At 43.3% G+C, this 24,672-nt stretch overlaps 1 protein-coding gene across 1 annotated transcript; it reads left to right on the forward strand.

Annotated features, from left to right (window-relative positions):
- The first annotated feature begins 1,483 nt into the window (after window positions 1–1,483).
- Window positions 1,484–23,240, forward strand: LOC132149025 (alpha-2,8-sialyltransferase 8F-like). Its single transcript, XM_059557916.1, has 7 exons — window positions 1,484–1,609; window positions 19,572–19,628; window positions 20,480–20,581; window positions 20,904–21,048; window positions 21,139–21,251; window positions 21,375–21,467; window positions 22,551–23,240. Exons 1-7 carry the CDS (start codon window positions 1,512–1,514, stop codon window positions 23,029–23,031), a joined length of 1,089 nt encoding a protein of 362 aa, XP_059413899.1. The 5' UTR covers window positions 1,484–1,511; the 3' UTR covers window positions 23,032–23,240.
- The last annotated feature ends 1,432 nt before the right edge of the window (window positions 23,241–24,672 follow it).

Genomic DNA, 24,672 nt, shown 5'->3' on the forward strand with positions numbered 1-24,672 from the left:
TTTCACTTTCAGAATAAAGTGATGGAGGGAAGGAGACTGTGGTTCAGACTAAAAAGAAGTTTCTTATATTCATTCTCAATTCTTTACCCAAGTGAGTCAACTATATTTTCACCCTGATTTTTTAAACTGCGTATTTATGACATCCATACTGTACATATATATTTATATTTATATAAGAACATATTTATCTATTTAATACTCTATCTTATATCAATGCTGCTACACTTCATGTACATATATATAGTCTATATTCCATATATAATAATATTAATAAGAACACTTATTTACCTGTGACTACAAATTTACAAAATGCTGCTATACTCCATCTATGTATTAATGTCTTGTTTATTTACCTTTAACTACCTATTTTTCATATTAAGTACCTATTTTACATTTTTTTAAAGTATATTTGTACATATGTGTCGCTGTTGCTCCCTGAAGGAACTATGTTTCGCTTTTAACCATTACCATGCAATGGGCTAAAAATGACAATACAGTTGACTTTGACTGACCTGCATAGTATGGACAAAACAGTTCTTAAAAAAAGACAGAAAGTCACAAAGGTTTAGAAAAGACATAAAGGGGATTAAACGAATGGGTGAACTATCCCTTTAATGTCTATAGTATGCAATGCATACAGTTTCATTCACTTTTAGCAGCACAGAATGTTCCCTTTCTCAAAAAAGTATCAGAAAAAAGTGTGGGGGGATGGTTACATCAGATGTGCCTTTCATTTGCTGTTGCCCTTTGGCTGAAATGAAGGGGGAAAACTGTTCTCTAGCTAGCACACATAACACTTCTTCCCAGTCACGAGTTGCTGCTATGAGCTAATCCTGTACTCGGCACGCCTATTACCCCTAGAGAGAATAAAAAACAGTGTGTGACCATAGACTGTATAAAAACAGTGTGTGACTCTGTGTGTGTGTGTGAGTGAGATCGGAAGGGAGGGGCAAGCAAGTTGTGTCCAGGATGAGCGAGAGGGGGAAGGGGCTGACAATGCTGATAATGAGGTTTCTAGGGAACTGGATGGAAGGAAAGTTTGAGCTTTTCATTAGATGAGGAAAGTACTGAAAGAATGAGGTGGAGAAGCATGGAAAAATAACACATATGCCTCAAAGGAACATAGCAGACAACAGAGGAGTGAAGGAATTCATTATTGTGCGAGACGAGAAGACATGAGAAGAAAGTGATAGATTAAGGGAAGAGCAAAGCAGCAGAGAAGTGATACAAAGCCATCAGTAGAGAAAAGAAAAGAAAGAGCAAGAAGAAAAAGAGAGCTAGTGGCATTTTTAAAAAAAGAGGAGGGAGGCAGGAAGAGGAGATTAACAGTCTGAGAGAAGGAGAGAGAGAGTAAATAAAAGGGTGCAGTTGTCAAGAAACAGACACAGTGATCAAATAAAGAGAGGACGGAAGAGCAAGAAAGGAAGTCTGTAACATTTGCAAATGAGAGTTTATGAGAGCACATGCATGTCAGCGGCTATGAGTGCGCCACAGCTCCTGTGTGAAAGTGGATGCGCGTTATGAGGACTCTTAAGCTGTGCAAGCTCGTTCCAATCATCCTTCTGTGTTCCTTCTGCAGTGTGGTCTTCTGGATATTCCACTTTAACAAGTGAGTATATTCATTTAAGCCTGTGTGTGCTCTTAGCAATCCTTCTATTTGGAGACTGAACTTTTAAAAGACCTGAGTGCTAAATATGGATATGGTCTTCTGGCCACCAAGACTGAAATTAAGTCTTTTTTTTCAGGTCAAGTTAGTTACCAATCATTTTTTAATAAGTAAAGGCCTCTATAATCTTTGTACTGTCTGATACGTGCAGACATTTGATTAGTAAAATATTATATTACAATGTTACAAAGGGGTCATGAAAGCAAAGCAAGAATTTGGGAAAAATGCTTCAATGTTTTAGAATGCTGGAAAGGTCTAAAAGTTGGACTTTAGATGTTCGCTGTTTACACTGTTTCAGTGAAGTTCCGTGGAACATTTCACTGCGGTCAAGCCAGCCGCCAAGTAGAAAAGCACGGTCAATCTAGCCGCCACGTTATTTCTAGAGTCGCGTATAAACTGCGTATTACGTCAGAGAACTGATCTGAATGCAGTGCTCTTCCAGCGAACGCTACTTTTTTTCCCCCAACACACAGTCCGTTACTGTCTGATGCTGAATACCAAAATAAAAACCCTCTTATACTCATATTACAAAATAAGAACAATAATATATGCTTGCTGTATCTCTCCATTCGAAAAGCTATAAAAATAAAAGTTCTACAATGCACAGACTGGTTCCACCTCAGACAGAAAGTACAGTGTCAGCTACATGCTGCTGCATCTCTACTTTCAAAAATCTATAAAAATAAAAGTTATAGATTGCACAGACCACTTTCACCTCAGATTGAGAGTACACCTTACCACAATGTCAGCTGCATCGTTTCAGGACAGTCTGATTTGGAATTACAAAATAAGAGCCTCCCAAATCTCATAAACAAGCTGCTGCATCTCTACCTTCAAAAATCTATAAAAATAAAAGTTATAGATTGCACAGACCACTTTCACCTCAGATTGAGAGTACACCTAACCACAACGTCAGCTGCATCGTTTCAGGCCTGTCTGATGTGTAATTACAGAATAAGAGCCCCCCCCAAAATATCATAAATGAGATGCTGCATCTCTCCTTTTAAAAATCTATAAAAATAAAAGTTATTGATTGCACAGACGACTTTCACCTCAGATTGAGAGTACACCTTGCCACAATGTCAGCTGAATCGTTTCAGAACAGTCTAAAGCGGAATTACAAAATAGGAGCCTCCCAAATCTCAAAAATAAGATGCTGCATCTCTGCTTTCAAAAATGTATATTAAAAAAAGTTATAGATTGCACAGGCCACTTTCACCTCAGATTGACAGTACACTTTGCCACAATCTCAGCTGCATCGTTTCAGGACAGTCTGATGTGGAATTGCAAAATAAGAGCCTCCCAAATCTCATAAACAAGCTGCTGCATCGCTACTTTCAAAAATCTATAAAAATAAAAGTTATGGATTGCACAGACCACTTTCACCTCAGATTGAGAGTACACCTTGCCACAATGTCAGCTGCATCGTTTCAGGACAGTCTGATGTGGAATTGCAAAATAAGAGCCTCCCAAATCTCATAAACAAGCTGCTGCATCTCTACTTTCAAAAATCTATAAAAATAAAAGTTATAGATTGCACAGACCACTTTCACCTCAGATTGAGAGTACACCTTACCACAATGTCAGCTGCGTCGTTTCAGGACTATCTGATGTGTAATTACAGAATAAGAGCCCCCCAAATATCATAAATGAGATGCTGCATCTACATTCAAAAATCTATAAAAATAAATATTATAGATTGCACAGACCACTTTCACCTCAGATTGAGAGTACACCTTACCACAATGTCAGCTGCATCGTTTCAGGACAGTCTGATGTGTAATTACAAAATAAGAGCCTCCCAAATCTCATAAACAAGCTGCTGCATCTCTACTTTCAAAAATCTATAAAAATAAAAGTTATTGATTGCACAGACCACTTTCACCTCAGATTGAGAGTACACCTTGCCACAATGTCAGCTGCATCGTTTCAGAACAGTCTAAAGTGGAATTACAAAATAGGAGCCTCCCAAATCTCAAAAATAAGATGCTGCATCTCTGCTTTCAAAAATGTATATTAAAAAAAGTTATAGATTGCACAGGCCACTTTCACCTCAGATTGACAGTACACCTTGCCACAATCTCGGCTGCATCGTTTCAGGACAGTCTGATGTGTAATTGCAAAATAAGAGCCTCCCAAATCTCATAAACAAGCTGCTGCATCTCTACTTTCAAAAATCTATAAAAATAAAAGTTATAGATTGCACAGACCACTTTCACCTCAGATTGAGAGTACACCTTGCCACAATGTCAGCTGCATCGTTTCAGGACAGTCTGATTTGGAATTACAAAATGAGAGCCTCCCAAATCTCATAAACAAGCTGCTGCATTTCTACTTTCAAAAATCTATAAAAATATAATTTATAGATTGCACAGACCACTTTCACCTCAGATTGAGAGTACACCTTGCCACAATGTCAGCTGCATCGTTTCAGGACTGTCTGATGTGTAATTACAGAATAAGAGCCCCCCAAATATCATAAATGAGATGCTGCATCTCTACATTCAAAAATCTATAAAAATAAAAGTTATAGATTGCACAGACGACTTTCACCTCAGAGTGGCCTGTGCAATCTATAACTTTTATTTTTATAGATTTTTGAATGTAGAGATGCAGCAGATTATTTTTGAGATTTGGGAGGCTTTTATTTTGTAAATACACATCAGACTGTCCTGAAACGATGAAGCTGATATTGTGGCAAGGTGTACTCTCAATCTGAGGTGAAAGTGGTCTGTGCAATCTATAACTTTTATTTTTATAGATTTTTGAATGTAGAGATGCAGCATCTCATTTATGATATTTGGGGGGCTCTTATTCTGTAATTACACATCAGACAGTCCTGAAACGATGCATCTGACATTGTGGCAAGGTGTACTCTCAATCTGAGGTGAAAGTGGCCTGTGCAATCTATAAATTTTATTTTTATAGATTTTTGAATGTAGAGATGCAGCATCTCATTTATGATATTTAGGGGGCTCTTATTCTGTAATTACACATCAGACTGTCCTGAAACGATGCAGCTGACATTGTGGTAAGGTGTACTCTCAATCTGAGATGAAAGTGGTCTGTGCAATCTATAACTTTTATTTTTACAGATTTTTGAAAGTAGGTGCAGCAGCTTGTTTATGAGATTTGGGAGGCTCTTATTTTGTAATTCCACATCAGACTGTCCCGATACGATGCAGCTGAGATTGTGGCAAGGTGTACTGTCAATATGAGGTGAAAGTGGCCGGTGCAATCTATAACTTTTTTAAATATACATTTTTAAAAGGAGAGATGCAGCAGCTTATTTATGAGATTTGGGAGGCTTTTATTTTGTAATTACACATCAGACTGTCCTGAAACGATGCAGTTGACATTGTGGCAAGGTGTACTCTCAATCTGAGGTGAAAGTGGCCTGTGCAATCTATAACTTTTTTTAATATACATTTTTGAAAGTAGAGATGCTGCAGATTATTTTTGAGATTTGGGAGGCTTTTATTTTGTAATTACACATCAGACTGTCCTGAAACGATGCAGTTGACATTGTGGCAAGGTGTACTCTCAATCTGGGGTGAAAGTGGTCTGTGCAATCTATAACTTTTATTTTTATAGATTTTTGAAAGTAGAGATGCAGCAGCTTGTTTATGAGATTTGGGAGGCTCTTATTTTGCAATTCCACATCAGACTCTCCTGAAACGATGCAGCTGACATTGTGGAAAGGTGTACTTTCAATCTGAGGTGAAAGTGGTCTGTGCAATCTATAACTTTTATTTTTATAGATTTTTGAATGTAGAGATGCAGCATCTCATTTATGATATTTTGGGGACTCTTATTCTGTAATTACACATCAGACAGTCCTGAACGATGCAGCTTACATTGTGGTAAGATGTACTCTCAATCTGAGGTGAAAGTGGCCTGTGCAATCTATAACTTTTATTTTTATAGATTTTTGAATGTAGAGATGCAGCAGATTATTTTTGAGATTTGGGAGGCTTTTATTTTGTAAATACACATCAGACTGTCCTGAAACGATGAAGCTGATATTGTGGCAAGGTGTACTCTCAATCTGAGGTGAAAGTGGTCTGTGCAATCTATAACTTTTATTTTTATAGATTTTTGAATGTAGAGATGCAGCATCTCATTTATGATATTTGGGGGGCTCTTATTCTGTAATTACACATCAGACAGTCCTGAAACGATGCATCTGACATTGTGGCAAGGTGTACTCTCAATCTGAGGTGAAAGTGGCCTGTGCAATCTATAAATTTTATTTTTATAGATTTTTGAATGTAGAGATGCAGCATCTCATTTATGATATTTAGGGGGCTCTTATTCTGTAATTACACATCAGACTGTCCTGAAACGATGCAGCTGACATTGTGGTAAGGTGTACTCTCAATCTGAGATGAAAGTGGTCTGTGCAATCTATAACTTTTATTTTTACAGATTTTTGAAAGTAGGTGCAGCAGCTTGTTTATGAGATTTGGGAGGCTCTTATTTTGTAATTCCACATCAGACTGTCCCGATACGATGCAGCTGAGATTGTGGCAAGGTGTACTGTCAATATGAGGTGAAAGTGGCCGGTGCAATCTATAACTTTTTTAAATATACATTTTTAAAAGGAGAGATGCAGCAGCTTATTTATGAGATTTGGGAGGCTCTTATTTTGTAATTCCACATCAGACTCTCCTGAAACGATGCAGCTGAGATTCTGGCAAGGTGTACTGTCAATATGAGGTGAAAGCGGCCTGTGCAATCTATAACTTTTTTTAATATACATTTTTGAAAGTAGAGATGCAGCAGCTTATTTTTGAGATTTGGGAGGCTCCTATTTTGTAATTACGCATCAGACTGTTCTGTAACGATGCAGCTGACATTGTGGCAAGGTGTACTCTCAATCTGAGATGAAAGTGGCCTGTGCAATCTATAACTTTTATTTTTATAGATTTTTAAATGTAGAGATGCAGCATCTCATTTATGATATTTTGGGGGCTCTTATTCTGTAATTACACATCAGACAGTCCTGAAACGATGCAGCTGACATTGTGGCAAGGGGTACTCTCAATCTGCGGTGAAAGTGGCCTGTGCAATCTATAACTTTTATTTTTATAGATTTTTAAATGTAGAGATGCAGCATCTCATTTATTATATTTGGGGGGCTCTTATTCTGTAATTACACATCAGACAGTCCTGAAACGATGCAGCTGACATTGTGGCAAGGTGTACTCTCAATCTGAGGTGAAAGTGGCCTGTGCAATCTATAACTTTTATTTTTATAGATTTTTGAATGTAGAGATGCAACATCTCATTTATGATATTTGGGGGGCTCTTATTCTGTAATTACACATCAGACTGTTCTGAAATGATGCAGCTGAAATTGTGGTAAGGTGTACTCTCATTCTGAGGTGAAAGTGGTCTGTGCAATCTATAACTTTTATTTTTATAGATTTTTTAAAGTAGATGCAGCAGCATGCAGCTGACACTGTACTTCCTGTCTGATGTGGAACCAGTCTGTGCATTCTAGAACTTCTATTTTTATAGCTTTTCGAATGTAAGCATATATTATTGTTCTTATTTTGTAATATGAGTATTAGAGGGTTTTTATTTTGGTATTCAGCATCAGACAGTAAAGGACTGTGTGTTGGGGGGGGGGGGGGAGTAGCGTTCGCTGGAAGAGCACTGCATTCAGATCAGTTCTCTGACGGTATTACCGTAATACGCAGTTTATACGCAACCCTAGAAATAACGTGGCGGCTAGATTGACCGTGCTTTTCTACTTGGCGGCTGGCTTGACCGCAGTAACATTTCTATGTCTGAATTTGCATGTCTGAACATAGTGTCTTAATATAGTGCAATATGTTTTGCATTTCACATGACAGAACATGTACTGACTGAAACACAATCAATTCTATTATGAATAACCATCTTCAAATTAACCATGATAATTAAATTAGCAACTAAATCGCATTTATTATATGACTCTCTATAAAACATAATTATGATTGGTCAATCGCAGTATTTTGTAGATCTGATAAATTCACTGCCACCCATGGTAATGCTGTATCTCTTGTTTTATGCAAAAACAACTGGCAACGTCTTACTTTTCATTTATTGATTGCATTGATATCAGAAATCTTCAGGTTAGTATTAATATTAATCCATGAGCATTCCTGTAAAAATTGCCGTAAATGCCTAAAAAGGCATTCTCAAAGTAAAATGCATGCTGTTCTTGAACCGTTTGGAGTATATGCATAATCTTATTGTCTCTTTTGAAAGGTGTCACTCCGTGGTTTGTTCCTAAACAGAACAAACATCAGAATCACTGTAAGTCTGACTGGTATTATGTAACAAAACTTTGAAAATACAAAAAATATATATATATATTTAAAATATAATTTAACAGATGCCTTGCAGATGACTATAGCTGGGAGCTATTAGCTGGAATACACAATGGTATCACATCTTAAAATAGTTTGCAATCATTTGAATCACAAGAATCGCCGGTTTCTAAAGATATGTGACATGTTTTTTATTTGTTTGAGTTGTTGTATGTTACAAAAACATGCAGTGTACCGCAGACGGTAGAGAGGAACTCTTTTAACCGTATGATAATAATAGTTTAACTGTTGCATCCTGTCAAGGTTTATTTTTAGTGATAATAACCGGCTGATTGCAAATGACCTCTTACATAGCACTAACAGTAATAAACAGTGTATTTTCTCCAAATATTCCTGAATGTGCATATTGCAACTGCATGGGAATGAGAAGAAAAATGTATATAAAAATCGGCGCCTACATATATGCACAACAATGCAGTAATTCAAACTTGGCAGCATGATCTTTCTTAATTTATTGTGTACATTTCTTTTCTCAAAGTCTTAGACGGCCTCTGTAACATATTGGGTATTAATGTCATATTATGTCATCATAATCAATTATCAAATACCATAATTAATTTTACCTCAAACTTTTCACCCCTCTAGTCGTAAGCATCCCTCTTTCAAACAGACATGGTTTCAGTCTCACTCTCATTTACATTAATACCTGAGAATTTTGTCAGTTAAACTGACATTAGATTTTGAATTGTAATCTTATATTGTGAAAGTGAAAGTGAAGTGACATTCAGCCAAGTATGGTGACCCATACTCAGAATTCGTGCTCTGCATTTAACCCATCCGAAGTGCACACACACAGAGCAGTGAACACACACACTGTGAACACACACCCGGAGCAGTGGGCAGCCATTTTTGTTGCGGCGCCCGGGGAGCAGTTGTGGGTTCGATGCTTTGCTCAAGGGCACCTAAGTCGTGGTATTGCCAGCCTGAGATTCGAACCCACAACCCTAGGGAACTTCACAGCACCACAGAATCACTGGGTGCTCAATGTGGATTAGGCTTCTGTTATTTACATGCCAAATACAGGAAACAAAAGTCTTTCATTTTACATGAAGATAAGTGTAATAAAAGTGGCTTTTGGTGAATTAGATCTGAAACTTTATAACGCTAAATTGCTACATAGGCCTCATAAAGAGTATATCTACCAATCTGGAAGGTCATAGGGCCCCCAACATCTCACAGTAGTTATTCAGAAGATAATTTGAAGATTTATTTTTTTGTTTGTGTTTAGATATATTGAAGATAAGAATGGTGATCTGCTCAGAGGAATTTTCTTTTTTAAATAGTGTGCAAGGGAAGTGGATAGTGATATGGATATGTTGTAAGACAAAGTAAGAGAGGGACAGAAAGTGAGAAGAAAGATGGGGAGATAGAGGGAGAAATTACGGAGCCCCACACATGACATGCAAGAAAAAATAAATAAATTGTGCACACGATTTACTAATTTGTTCCCTCAAATTACTAAAACGTGCACACGATTACTATTGCATTCCATCGATTTACTATTGCGTTCGCTCGATTTGCTAAATCGTGCGCAGATTTAGCAATTTGTGCACGTTTTAGTACATTATTAATGCTCTCTGTCACAGTGTCTGGGTTGTGTTCCCTGGGTTTCCACTAGATGTCCTCCTTTCCCACGGTGTCTGTCACTTTATGAACTGTCTTTTCCCTTATTTGGTCACCTTCCTCCTTGTTTGGGTTAATTGATTGGTCCCCACCTGTCTCCAGTTCCCTCATTACCTTCTGTGTATTTATACCCGGTCTGTCTGAGTAATTGTCACGGAGTCCTTGTTTAATGTTTGAAACTCATGTCCGTCAGCTCTTGTCCTTGCCTTGTGTTCGTGTCTTGTTTATGTTTGGATTTGGATATTCTGGTTTTGACCCTGCCTGGACTGTTTACCCCTTTTGGATTATCCCTAAATAAACACCTTACCTGCAATTGGTTCCCTCTCCTGTGTGTTCTGTAACACCGATCGTGACAGAAGGACTCCGTCACAGTAGGAACCAGCGGTATGTCATTTTTCCGTTCCCCAGCCAAGATGGCGGAGCGGCGAACCAAGTACCTTCGGTTGATCGCCCTCCGCCAAGAGGGCAATGAAGTGGGTGCCCTGGCTCAGGTGTTCTGGGGTCTCATTTATAAAACTATGCGTAGGATCTTTACTAAAAGTTTACGTGCGCCCAAAAGCCAAAAATGGCGTACGCCAAAAAATATTCCGATTTATAAAACCGTGCGTACGCACACCTGTAAGCAATGTTCCCTTTATAAATCACAGATCACCCGCAGATGTGCGTACGTGAACCAGCCTCATATCCCGCCCTGTACACGCCCATTTTTAACCATAAATAGTCAATGCAAATCACCTCATGATTGCTGATCAGCATGTAAATGAGAGTGGAATCCCATATATACCTGGAAAACTGGCATGCGACCCGCCAATTAATTAATCCAAGAAAGTGAAAACGTGCATTTCTGTTAGCCTAATTTTAATAATGGCGACAGGTGAGAAAAGAGGAAAAAAACGTAATTTCTCAGATACTGAGATTGAAACACTTGTAGGGGAGGTGGAGGCTCGGAAAACTGTGTTATTTGGTGGCCACAGCAGTGGGGTCACTAATAAAAAGAAGCAGTGCGAGTGGCAAAGTATTGCTTCTGCCGTCAATTGTGTCAGTGGGACAGAACGGACAGTTGCAGAATTAAAGAAAAAATGGTCCGACCTGAAGGTATACAAATTTTTTTTTTACCAACATATTACATTTGTGTTTTATTAGGCTATATACCTATATAAATAGCAATATTGATTTTCAAAAAGTTTTATTTACATGTGCTTACAGTATGCAAAATATGTGAAATAAAGATTCTCATTCATTCAAGGTGGAGGCAAAGAGAAAACTGTCCTCCCACCGCCAGAGCGTGGCTGCAACTGGTGGGGGCCCATGTACAGCTGATCTCACATCAGTGGACAGCAAAATCGCGGCTATAATTGGGGAGGTCAGCGTGTGTGGTATTGTGTCGGAAAAGGAGGGAGACACTGACGTGACTGAAACCACAGAGGAGCAAGGTTAAACCGATTTTTAATCATTAACGCTGTACATTTGAGTGTGTGGGGTGATAAATGGATAAATGTTGCCAATTGTTTGTCCTCCAGTCCTTCCGGAGTCTGAAGCTGTAAATGAACAGGAGGTTCAGGGTGAGGGGTTCTCAGATGCAGATGCACAGCGTCCGGCTCAAAGCAGTGCCCCTTCTGCGTCTGGCACGTCCAAAAGTGGTCGGGTACTCACTGACGCAGTCCTGCAGTTACAGCGAGAGACAATAAACGCTGTCAACAGGGTTGCAGATGAGCTACGGGAGATGAGAGAAGTGATGCAAGAAATTGCACAATCATTAAAAGATGCAGTTAAAACATGAACCTTGAGTTTTGTCTCTCTTTACAAACGCCGCATGACATCCTCACGGATTCTTGCACCTCGTTGATATCCCTCTTGTCGGCCAGGGGGCTGTGGCTCGGGGTCGTAATGCTGGGGTAGAGGGAGATCAGGAGGGAGAGGAATACCGTTTCTCAGTGCTATATTGTGCAAAACACCACACGCCCTGACAATCTTGCACACTTTTGCTGGATGGTATAAAAGTCTGCCACCCGAGGCATCCAGAGCACGCCATCTGCATTTCAGGATGCCGATGGCACGCTCCACAACTGCGCGGGCACGAGAGTGGACCTCGTTATAATGAGTTTCCTCTGCGCTCTGCGGGTTTAAAAATGGGGTGAGGAGCCAGCGTCTCAGGGGGTAGCCACTGTCGCCTGCAGGTTATAATTATATTAAAAACAAAATTGTTACAGTTTCTACTTTTTAATATTGTTAAACTCACCAAGAAGCCAGCCATCACGTACTGCGCCTGCATTTAGTCTGTTCCCTACACTGCTATGTGTCAAGATAAAGGAATCATGTGTTGAACCAGGCCAGCGTGCCACAATGTTTGTGAGGGTCATGTTGGAGTCACATATGATTTGCACATTAATAGAATGCACATGCTTTCTATTAACATAAGCAAATTCATTTTCAGATGGTGCCCTTATAGCAACATGAGTGCAGTCAATTGCGCCGATTACATTTGGGAAACCAGACATTGCTGCAAATTGCGTTTTAATTTCGGCCTGTTCTCGCACAGTGTAGGGGAACCTGATGTATCGACTAACCATATTAAGTATACCATTTAAAACGACAGATATTATGGCACTCAGGGACGGCTGTGATATACCAGACCTATAGGGTGAGATGATAGATTCCAATAGAATTATTTCATATACAAAAAGGTCTTAGAGACAAATTTGAGGATTACTTATAGTTTTTTTATATTATTAATTTACCTGTCTGCCAATTCCCGCTGGAAACAGCCGGTTGCCAAGAACCCCAGAGTGGTGAGGACTTGTATTTGGACTGGGATGGCATGGTTCCGGCGTGTTGCCCTCTCTAATACTGGACCCAATTCAGCACATAGATCCAAGAGCACAGCTCTAGGGAATCTAAATCGGCTTATTAGCCAGTCATCATCATGGGCCAGGAAATCATCATGGTCCCTGAAAACTCGTTCTCTCCTTATTCTGCCATTAGCGTAATCCTCCAACAGTGCCAGGAGTGCCATCATGAAGCATTACATACCCGGGTCACCGGAGAATTTATATGTTTCTAGCAAATAGACTGATCGTTAACACCTTGACAAAATCACTTAATTAATTTGTGGGCGAAAATTTAAGACGAAAATGTTATAGTGAACACATGCTTCTTGACGGTTTTGTAATGAACACCGTAATAGTTAGGACCGATGATGAGTAGCGATTGTGCTTCATGACTGTATTTGCAGACTTTGACATTTTATGATATAGGCTATGTACATTAAGGAAAATATTTCCTTTTTACACTGTGTTCTGCAGTTCTCTATTAAAAGGGTATTTCATGCTATTCTGTAGGCTATCACATGTATCGCGCCATGTCCTCCTGTGCTCCCGTTGTGGACAATGTGACTGTAAGGCAGCGCTGATTATTATTTTATTTTACTTTTAATACATTTTGAATTACGTTTGGATTTTACTAGATGTATATAGCCTAAAACAATCGGCACAAATAACACTGTTGGATTTAATCTTCATGATAATGTGGATATAACGTATGAAATGGAGTGAAAATTAAATGTCATTCATTCTTATAATCGTTCTTCTCACATTTATTTTCTACAATCTAACTTCAGTTCACGACCTCACCATCGGTGTCGCCAATTCCCTTTGTCTCCAGAATGTGCGTACGCACGGCTCAAAGTTTGCTTAAAGGTGCGCACATTCTCCCGTCAAGTTTGTTTTTTATAGATCACAACCTTTGCGTGGGAACTGGCGTACGTACGTTTCCAGCCCCGTTTTGTGCGTACGCACGCTTTATAAATGAGGCCCCTGGTCCCTGGCCGAGGGCATGGGCTACAACGATGCGGCCCTCAAGGACTATTTCAATGGCGGGCTGGATGATCCAGTGTCTCGGGAGGAGATGGCGCAGTTAGAGACACTGGAATTCTGGGAATTCGTGCATTACCTGCAGCATCGGCTTCGGTGGGATGCCCCAGCCACTTCTGTCTCTTCCGGCGGGGTGGTCGTCAGCCCAGCACCACTGCCCAGGATAGCAACCAGCCAAGCGCCACAACCCAAGATGGCCGCCAGTCCAGCACCACTGCCCAGGATGGCTACCAGCCAAGCGCCACAACCCAAGATGGCCGCCAGTCCAGCACCACTGCCCAGGATGGCTACCAGCCAAGCGCCACAGCACAAGATGGCCGCTAACCCATCGCCAATGCCCAAATTGGCCACCATTCCAGCGCCACAGCCCAAGATGGCCGCCAGCCCAGCACCAATGCCCAAATTGGCCACCGGTTCAGCGCCACAGCCCAAGATGGCCGTCAGCCTAGCGCCACAGCACAAGATGGCCGTCAGTCCAGCGCCACAGCACAAGATGGCCGCTAACCCAGCGCCAATGCCCAGATTGGCCACCCGTCCAGCGCCACAGTACAAGATGGCCGCCAGCCCAGCGCCAATGCCCAAATTGGCCACCGGTTCAGCGCCACAGCACAAGATGGCCGTCAGTCCAGCGCCACAGCACAAGATGGCCGCTAGCCCAGCGCCAATGCCCAAATTGGCCACCGGTCCAGCGCCACAGTACAAGATGGCCGCCAGCCCAGCACCACAGTACAAGAGGGCCGCCTGTCCAGCACCACAGTACAAGAGGGCCGCCTGTCCAGAGTCATGGCCCAAGATGGCTGCTTGCCCAGAGTCATGGCCCAAGATGGCTGCTTGCCCAGAGTCATGGCCCAAGATGGCTGCTTGCCCAGAGTCATGGCCCAAGATGGCTGCTTGCCCAGCGCCGCTGCACAGGATGAGAGTCTCAGTTGACCCTCCGGAGTCTAGTCAGGTTCCAGTTGACCCTCCGGAGTCTAGTCAGGTGCCAGTTGACCCTCCGGAGTCTAGTCAGGTGCCAGTTGACCCTCCGGAGTCTAGTCAGGTGCCAGTTGACCCTCCGGAGTCGAGTCAGGTGCCAGTTGACCCTCCGGAGTCTAGTCAGGTGCCAGTTGACCCTCCGGGGTCGAGTCAGGTGCCAGTGGACCCTCCGGAGTCTAGTCAGGTGCCAGTGGACCCTCCGGAGTCGAGTCAGGTGCCAGTGGACCCTCCGGAGTCGAGTCAGGTGATTGTTGAAATTTCAGAGTCGAGTGAGGTTCCGGTTGACCTTCCAGAGGCTAGTCAGGTGCTTGTGGACCCTCCAGCGTCAGGGCCAGTCACCGCTGACCCTCCAGAGTCGAGTCAGGTTCCAGTTGACCCTCCAGAGTCGAGTCAGGTGCCAGTGGACCCTCCAGAGTCGAGGCAGGTGCCAGTGGACCCTCCAGAGTCGAGTCAGGTGCCAGTGGACCCTCCAGAGTCGAGTCAGGTGCCAGTGGACCCTCCAGAGTCAAGTCAGGTGATTGTTGAATTTTCAGAGTCGAGTGAGGTGCCAGTGGACCCTCCAGAGTCAAGTCAGGTGCCAGTGGACCCTCCAGAGTCGAGTCAGGTGATTGTTGAATTTTCAGAGGCTAGTCAGGTGCCAGTGGACCTTCCAGAGGCTAGTCAGGTGCCTGTGGACCCTCCAGTGTCAGGGCCAGTCACCGCTGACCCTCCAGAGTCGAGTCAGGTGCCAGTGGACCCTCCAGAGTCGAGTCAGGTGCCAGTGGACCCTCCAGAGTCGAGTCAGGTGCCAGTGGACCCTCCAGAGTCGAGTCAGGTGCCAGTGGACCCTCCAGAGTCGAGTCAGGTGCCAGTGGACCCTCCAGAGTCGAGTCAGGTGATTGTTGAATTTTCAGAGTCGAGTCAGGTGCCAGTGGACCTTCCAGAGGCTAGTCAGGTGCCTGTGGACCCTCCAGCGTCAGGGCCAGTCACCGCTGACCCTCCAGAGTCGAGTCAGGTGCCAGTGGACCCTCCAGAGTCGAGTCAGGTGCCAGTGGACCCTCCAGAGTCGAGTCAGGTGCCAGTGGACCCTCCAGAGTCGAGTCAGGTGCCAGTGGACCCTCCAGAGTCGAGTCAGGTGCCAGTGGACCCTCCAGAGTCGAGTCAGGTGATTGTTGAATTTTCAGAGTCGAGTCAGGTGATTGTTGAATTTTCAGAGTCGAGGTGAGGTTCCGGTTGACCTTCCAGAGGCTAGTCAGGTGCTTGTGGACCCTCCAGCGTCAGGGCCAGTCACCGCTGACCCTCCAGAGTCGAGTCAGGTGCCAGTGGACCCTCCAGAGTCGAGTCAGGTGCCAGTGGACCCTCCAGCGTCAGGGCCAGTCACCGCTGACCCTCCAGAGTCGAGTCAGGTGCCAGTGGACCCTCCAGAGTCGAGTCAGGTGCCAGTGGACCCTCCAGAGTCGAGTCAGGTGCCAGTGGACCCTCCAGAGTCGAGTCAGGTGATTGTTTAATTTTCAGAGTCGAGTCAGGTGATTGTTTAATTTTCAGAGTCGAGTCAGGTGATTGTTTAATTTTCAGAGTCGAGTCAGGTGATTTGTTTAATTTTCAGAGTCGAGGTGAGGTTCCAGTTGACCTTCCAGAGGCTAGTCAGGTGCTTGTGGACCCTCCAGCGTCAGGGCCAAGATGGCTGCTTGCCCAGAGTCATGGCCCAAGATGGCTGCTTGCCCAGAGTCATGGCCCAAGATGGCTGCTTGCCCAGCGCCACTGCACAGGATGAGAGTCTCAGTTGACCCTCCGAAGTCTAGTCAGGTTCCAGTTGACCCTCCGGAGTCTAGTCAGGTTCCAGTTGACCCTCCGGAGTCTAGTCAGGTGATTGTTGAATTTTCAGAGTCGAGTCAGGTGCCAGTGGACCCTCCAGAGTCGAGTCAGGTGCCAGTGGACCCTCCAGAGTCGGGTCAGGTGATTGTTGAATTTTCAGAGTCGAGTCAGGTGCCAGTGGACCTTCCAGAGGCTAGTCAGGTGCCAGTGGACCTTCCAGAGGCTAGTCAGGTGCCTGTGGACCCTCCAGCGTCAGGGCCAGTCACCGCTGACCCTCCAGAGTCGAGTCAGGTGCCAGTGGACCCTCCAGAGTCGAGTCAGGTGCCAGTGGACCCTCCAGAGTCGAGTCAGGTGCCAGTGGACCCTCCAGAGTCGAGTCAGGTGCCAGTGGACCCTCCGGAGTCGAGTCAGGTGATTGTTGAATTTTCAGAGGCTAGTCAGGTGCCAGTGGACCTTCCAGAGGCTAGTCAGGTGCCTGTGGACCCTCCAGCGTCAGGGCCAGTCACCGCTGACCCTACGGAGTCGAGTCAGGTGCCAGTTGACCCTCCGGAGTCGAGTCAGGTGCCAGTTGACCCTCCGGAGTCGAGTCAGGTGCCAGTTGACCCTCCGGAGTCGAGTCAGGTGCCAGTTGACCCTCCGGAGTCGAGTCAGGTGCCAGTTGACCCTCCAGAGGCTAGTCAGGTGCTTGTGGACCCTCCAGCGTCAGGGCCAGTCACCGCTGACCCTCCAGAGTCGAGTCAGGTGCCAGTGCCACCATGGACCCTCCAGAGTCGAGTCAGGTGCCAGTGGACCCTCCAGCGTCAGGGCCAGTCACCGCTGACCCTCCAGAGTCGAGTCAGGTGCCAGTGGACCCTCCAGAGTCGAGTCAGGTGCCAGTGGACCCTCCAGCGTCAGGGCCAGTCACCGCTGACCCTCCAGAGTCGAGTCAGGGGCCAGTCACCGCTGACCCTCCAGAGTCGAGTCAGGTGCCAGTGGACCCTCCAGAGTCGAGTCAGGTGCCAGTGGACCCTCCAGAGTCGAGTCAGGTGATTGTTGAATTTTCAGAGTCGAGTGAGGTTCCGGTTGACCTTCCAGAGGCTAGTCAGGTGCTTGTGGACCCTCCAGCGTCAGGGCCAGTCACCGCTGACCCTCCAGAGTCGAGTCAGGTTCCAGTGGACCCTCCAGAGTCGAGTCAGGTGCCAGTGGACCCTCCAGCGTCAGGGCCAGTCACCGCTGACCCTCCAGAGTCGAGTCAGGGGCCAGTCACCGCCCCTGGTGCCAGTGGTCGAGTCAGGTGCCAGTTGACCCTCCGGAGTCGAGTCAGGTGCCAGTTGACCCTCCGGAGTCGAGTCAGGTGCCAGTTGACCCTCCGGAGTCGAGTCGACCCTCCGGAGGGTCAACTGGCACCTGACTCGACTCCGGAGGTGCCAGTGGACCCTCCAGAGTCGAGTCAGGTGCCAGTGGACCCTCCAGAGTCGAGTCAGGTGCCAGTGGACCCTCCAGAGTCGAGTCAGGTGCCAGTGGACCCTCCAGAGTCGAGTCCGGTGCCAGTGGACCCTCCAGAGTCGAGTCAGGTGATTGTTGAATTTTCAGAGTCGAGTCAGGTGCCTGTGGACCCTCCAGCGTCAGGGCCAGTCACCGCTGACCCTCCAGAGTCGAGTCAGGTGCCAGTGGACCCTCCAGAGTCGAGTCAGGTGATTGTTGAATTTTCAGAGTCGAGTCAGGTGATTGTTGAATTTTCAGAGTCGAGTCAGGTGATTGTTGAATTTTCAGAGTCGAGTGAGGTTCCGGTTGACCTTCCAGAGGCTAGTCAGGTGCTTGTGGACCCTCCAGCGTCAGGGCCAGTCACCGCTGACCCTCCAGAGTCTAGTCAGGTTCCAGTGGACCCTCCAGAGTCGAGTCAGGTGCCAGTGGACCCTCCAGAGTCGAGTCAGGTGCCAGTGGACCCTCCAGAGTCGAGTCAGGTGATTGTTGAATTTTCAGAGTCGAGTGAGGTTCCGGTTGACCTTCCAGAGGATAGTCAGGTGCTTGTGGACCGTCCAGCGTCAGGGCCAGTCACCGATGACCGTCCAGCGTCAGGGCCAGTCACCGATGACCTTCCAGAGTCAGGTCCAATCACTGGGTGGCCTTCTGCTCCGCCCTGTTGGACTCCGGCATCGACCACAGGGGCGTGGTGGTCATCTGCTCCTCCCTGGGGGACTCCGGCGTCGACCACGAGAAGGTGGTGGTCTTCTGCTCCGCCCTGGGGGGCTTCCGCTCTGACCACACGGACGTGGTGGTCTTCTGCTCCGCCCTGGGGGGCTTCCGCTCTGACCACACGGACGTGGTGGTCATCTGCTCCGCCCTGGGGGGCGCTTGCCCTGACCACACGGTTGTGGTGGTCTTCCACTCCGCCCTGGAGGACTCTGGCCTTGACCACAAGGGTGTGGTGGTCTTCTGCTCCGCCCTGGGGGGCTTCATGTTGTTTTTTCCTTTTGTTTTTGGGTTGATTTCTGTCCCTGTTCCTTTCTGGTAGTCTGGCCCTCCGTCCCTCCCCCTGGACCTCCTCCGATCCTCCTCCCTCCTGGTCTCTGTTTTGTGTCATGTCGTGGAGAGTCTGGGAGCCGCTCCGTAGAGGGGGGGTACTGTCACAGTGTCTGGGTTGTGTTCCCTGGGTTTCCACTAGATGTCCTCCTTTCCCACGGTGTCTGTCACTTTATGAACTGTCTGTTCCCTTATTTGGTCACCTTCCTCCTTGTTTGGGTTAATTGATTGGTCCCCACCTGTCTCCAGTTCCCTCATTACCTTCTGTGTATTTATACCCGGTCTGTCTGAGTATGTGTCACGGAGTCCTTGTTTAATGTTTGAAACTCATGTACGTCAGCTCTTGTCCTTGCCTTGTGTTCGTGTCTTGTTTATGTTTGGATTTGGATATTCTGGTTTTGACCCTGCCTGGACTGTTTACCCCTTTTGGATTATCCCTAAATAAACACCTTACCTGCAATTGGTTCCCTCTCCTGTGTGTTCTGTAACACCGATCGTGACACTCTCCCAATAAAACCAATACTATGTGAGCTGCAGGCATGCCTAAATTTAAATTTATTCCTGTGATATCAATTATGGGTGACGTTTGTAGTGTGTATTCTTCTGCAACGATACTTTGAATTGCCACTTGAATATTAGAGTACGCTTGTTTGTTAATTTTCTGCTATTAATGCGATTTTGCCTCTGCAACAATACTTGAACCCTTATTTATGATCGATCAAATTTGTTTTGTTAACATTTTAAGTCTCTTTCTCTCCACAGTAATGTAATCCCACAGCCCTCATATAGGATTTCTCAAAAAAGGTCAGAAAAAACAATGTTTTGGAGAATTGGGTAAGGACTGTATTTGTGCTAGAATAGGTGATTTTGTATCCGCACTGGCGTGTTGGTAAGAACACATAAGACTCAGTTGAACAGTTGAAGTTAGGAGTTTACTGTTGATTAGTTTGAGTGCAGTGAGTGGTCTGAAAATATCAAAGAATAATAAGAAATATTAGATTTAGAGCTGATTAAATAACATCCGCTCAATCAATAATACAGGTTATTAAAGTTGTTGCAGTACACAGTTGTTCACAAGATAACATGAGCTTACTCATGGTATTGGATATGATAGACGCCATTACAACGTGTCAGAGTAACTGCGCATCACATAATATATATACAAATATAAACAGATCATAATATAAATCGCAATCCAGAGATGTTACTCATATTATAATGGCACTCAGACTCAAACTTTGGCGCTAACTTGGACTGCAGCGATGACAAGTAAACAAGCTTGTAACCCAAAGACCTCAAAGCTGCTTTCAAACACAGTGAAATGATCATATGATAACTGGATATAAACAACTTACTTTCTAGGCATTAACTCGCTCACATAAGACCACTAATAAAAGCAAAGGAGAGCATATATTGCCTGTACTTTTTTTTTCATGGCAGACATTTTAATTTACCTTCATATTTTCATTTAATTGAATAATTTCAGTCATTTTAGAAATAATATAGTTTTATCAAGGTTTTTTTGCCTATTAATTCATTGTTCATGTTTACATTTCAGTCATTTGTCTTATAGAATTAAACAATTAAATCTGACACATTTTGAGATTTTAAAATACAAAATGAAATCATTTTATGTTTCTCATAAAGCATATGTTTGTGAATCACCACAGTATGTCATTTAATTCTTTCAGAGACGATGTAGTAATTGCCAAGGCACTGGAAAACTACTCAGACAAATGGAAAAAACACAAGGCAAACTTTACAAGATTCAGGTAAAACAGTAGCCTGGACCATGGGATGTTCTCCTTGTAAGGTTAAACTGAGACATCTGTGGTAAATCTTTGCTGGATAAGAATAAAAGTACTGATATGGATCACACAAACCAGAAAAATACCCTGTAGAAATGCTTATTTGATTCACTCAAAAATGAAAACTATTATCAAAAGATCTGTTCCTTTGAGGTTAGATTTTTTGTCTTTATTACACAAAAACATATTGGGATTTTCTGGCCTATAAACTAAGGGTTCTTCTTGTCTATTTGTTAGTTTTTTACATGACTGCAACACATCAGACTGAGCATCTGTTTCCTTCCAGGTCATTACTTAGTAGCAAATGCCATGCTGTGTCAAAGGCTGTGGTCACACAGAATAACACCAAACTCGGGTCAAATGTTAATTATGATGGACAGAGCAGAAAGCCACTAAAGGTGACACAAGAACTGTTCAACATTTTGCCTAAGGTAGCGTACCAGCATTAAAGTATTGGGTGAATTACCAGTTTGTTTAGTTTGTCTAATGAATTTGGAGTAACATTGTGTGTGTGTTTGTAGGAGCAGCCCTTTGGAAATGCAACCTGGGAGTCATGTGCTGTGGTGGGGAATGGAGGTATTCTGACCAATAGCAGCTGTGGAGAAGAAATAAATTCAGCCCAGTTTGTCATTCGGTTAGTGTTAGATCAAATATAGGTACTAGCCATAATATAGGGCATAATGGAACCTCATTTTATTTCTATCACCAGCAATGCCTAATGCTGGCCTAATCAATCTCTGTCCACCCCTACATTCAGATGTAACCTTCCACCACTGGATAAGAGATATGAGAAAGATGTGGGCAACAAAACCAACCTGGTGACTGCAAATCCCAGCATCCTTCATGAGAAGTGAGTCTGTGATTGGCTGTAGAATCAGTTTTCTTGCTGCTATAAATGCAGCAGTGCCTAATACATCATAAACAGGATGAAGGATTATCAGGTTGTGATTAAAAGGCACTCAAAGAAGGGTTTTCCATGCATCATTGAATTGCAATGCAATTTGTTATGTGGACAGATGAATTACTGGAAGTAAGGCTGGGGGATAAATCAGACAGGCTACGGTTTGTTGGACGTGTATTTTTCTCTGATGCAGACAGACAATGCTATTTAAATGAATTCAAATTTAAAAATTACATTTTAGACAAACTTTCTTATTTGAATAAACTTTACATAAAACAAAATAAACTTTAAAATAAATAAATATTTTTTATTTACTTTTTATTTTTGTAGTTTTGTATTTCCTACAGGTCAGGGGAAGGGAAGAGGTATGTAAAATGGAAACGGAAGTTTCTAAGCAGTTTTTTTTTTCTAAACACTTTTTTTTTCATTTAGAATAGGTCCAACGAGAATTCAGCCTATAGGGATGCCTACATTGGATGGCCAATTTCACATGTATTTTGTGTATTTTCAGAATACAAAAACTGTATTTGTATTTCAATACATTTTTGAAACCCTATTTTGTATTTTTATTTTAAATAAAGTTTTATGTATTTATGCCCATCTCTGGTAACTGCCAACATTCTAATTTTCAAACTGTCCATAGCTGCGCCTCGATAGGCTAACCGATTATAATCACTGAATTCCAAAATCGCATTCCAATGATATACCTGAATTACCTGAAAAAATATATGAAAATAAATAAGTTATTAATAAAGCCTATATTATGAAATTATAAAAACAGTGTTCTTGTTTAGTATGTAGTTAAGGCCAATTATCAGACATCACAAAGTCTTTAAAAAGTTTCTGTAAACACAACTTGCAAGAATAGATTTAATGTATTTATTATTGATATATTCTTTGGCAATGGAATTGCATTTCCTTTTTCACAGATATTTATTCCTTACTAAACATAACTACTACACACATTGTTAATGATCTGGAATCACTGAGAGGAATATTCAGGCTTTTCTTTCTGCACCTCTTCTTTTACAGGTACAGTGGACTTATGGAGCGTCGTCGTCCATTTTTGGAAAGCCTTCGTCCTTATGGACAAGCCTTATTGCTGTTGCCAGCCTTCTCCTACAGTCAGAACACACCTGTATCCTTGCGTGCCTTTTACACACTCGAGGACTTTGGCAGCAACAGCCATCTGCCAGTTTTCCTGAATCCGGAATACTTGAGGATGTTGTCAAAGTTTTGGCGTGAACGAGGCCTTAACTCAGTTCGTCCAAGCACAGGACTCATCGTGGCCAGCTTAGCACTAGAAATCTGTTCAAATGTCCATTTGTATGGTTTTTGGCCTTTTAGTAAACATCCATATGACAGTCAGCGGATCACCAACCATTACTATGATAATCGAGAGAGCAATAAGAATGTGCATTCGATGCCAACCGAATTTGAACATTTAATGAAACTTCACAAGCAAGGCGTGATTCGCATACACCTTGGCGAATGTCAACCCACTCACAATTAAAACATGAGACTGGCTGGAAACTAGGCCTTGCCTGTAATGTACTGTACACCTCTCAGTTTAAGGAGTACTACAGACTACAACAGGCCCCTTGGATGGGTGTCTAGAAAGACACAGCTGTGAATGCGCACTGAATTTATATAGACTATGTAGCTGTGAACATTTGCTCATAGAGGCAGCCATGACCATGCACAACAAAATCATGTTTGGTTATTATTCTTATGGGTTATAATGAAAATTATTTGTTTTTACCATGGGCGAGGCTAGCCCCTTTTTAGGGGTGCTGAAGCACCCCTAAAAAGGAGCTCAGCACCCCTAAAACTTGGCGTGAGAAATGTTGTTATTCTAAAAGTTTTGTTCGTCTTTTCACCAGTATCCTGAATCACCATGGTGGTTCTATACATCTATAATCTATGGTACATCTATAATAAGTGTTTATTTTCGGACTATTTTAGGCCGGCGGGTCCCCGCCGCTGTGGAGTGAGTAGCACAGGACCTGGGTGACTCGTCCATAGTCATAAACGGAGAGAAGTAACGCCGGTTACAATGTTCTTCCGCAAGACGCATGCAGTTCTGTTTATTAACTGCTAGAGCGTGAAACAAAAACAGAAGCGCGACAAATAAACTGCGTACCTGTGTAGTGCGTACGTGTGTCTCTGTTGTTAAAGTTTATCGTTAATTTAATACTCGGGAGTCATGTAAACATGACGTCACGTGCGTCTTTTCTCGTCAGTCGTCATGGAAACATGAAGCGCTGGCGTTTTGAGTGAAAACAAACGACGTATCACTGAAAACACTCACTGTGGCTTTTTAAAAGAATTGTTATTAATTCCTAGATTTATATCTGTTATTTTTCAGTTGTGGCTGACTATCAAACTAGACAATAAAATAAAGTTTCATGTTTTTCTTTTGCTGTATTTATTCATTCATCACACACAGGATTTAACCTGAACCAGGCTTAACTCCTGAACTCCTAGCATTACTCTCTCTCTCTCTCTCTCTCTCTCTCTCTCTCTCTCTCTCTCTCTCTGTGTGTGTGTGTGTGTGTGTCTGTGGCCTGGCAGTGAGCAATGGACATACGACAATTCTTTAAAAGAAAAAAGACAGATTCAGGTGAGAGAGTAGGGACAGTCCATAATGACCTCTGTCTTGTTTTTTTTTCTGCTGAAAAGAGTTAAGTTAAAGTAACAGATAATGCAAACCCGCTGCTGTTGTATCAAATTACTTATCAAGTCAATGGTCCCCTGCTTTTATTTTTTATTTATTTATTTCAAACTCACAAGCTTCTCTTGTGAAAGGAATTTGTCATTTAAAAAAGTTTCTAAGCCCAATAATAATAATAATAATAACATATTGTAACATATGACATATTGGTTTATGAAAGTTCAGACAGGCGTGCATCCAGATATGTTAGAGATGGCCATTTGTAAATAATTTACAGAAGATGAATTACATTTTGTTGTCGTACCTGTTACTTTGTTCAATGACAATAAAGTTGAATCTAATGTAACCAATCTGATGACTGTTGATACAAAAGGAGGCACATGGAGTTAACGGTCAGGAAAACCAGCTGAGTGAAGAAGGTTTTGTGTTTGTTACAGGGGGCTGTCTGTGTGAACTCTCACAATTAAGCTGTTGTTTTGA

The sequence above is a fragment of the Carassius carassius genome, chromosome 9 (genome assembly GCF_963082965.1).
Source record: "Carassius carassius chromosome 9, fCarCar2.1, whole genome shotgun sequence".
Classification (NCBI taxonomy): domain Eukaryota; kingdom Metazoa; phylum Chordata; class Actinopteri; order Cypriniformes; family Cyprinidae; genus Carassius; species Carassius carassius.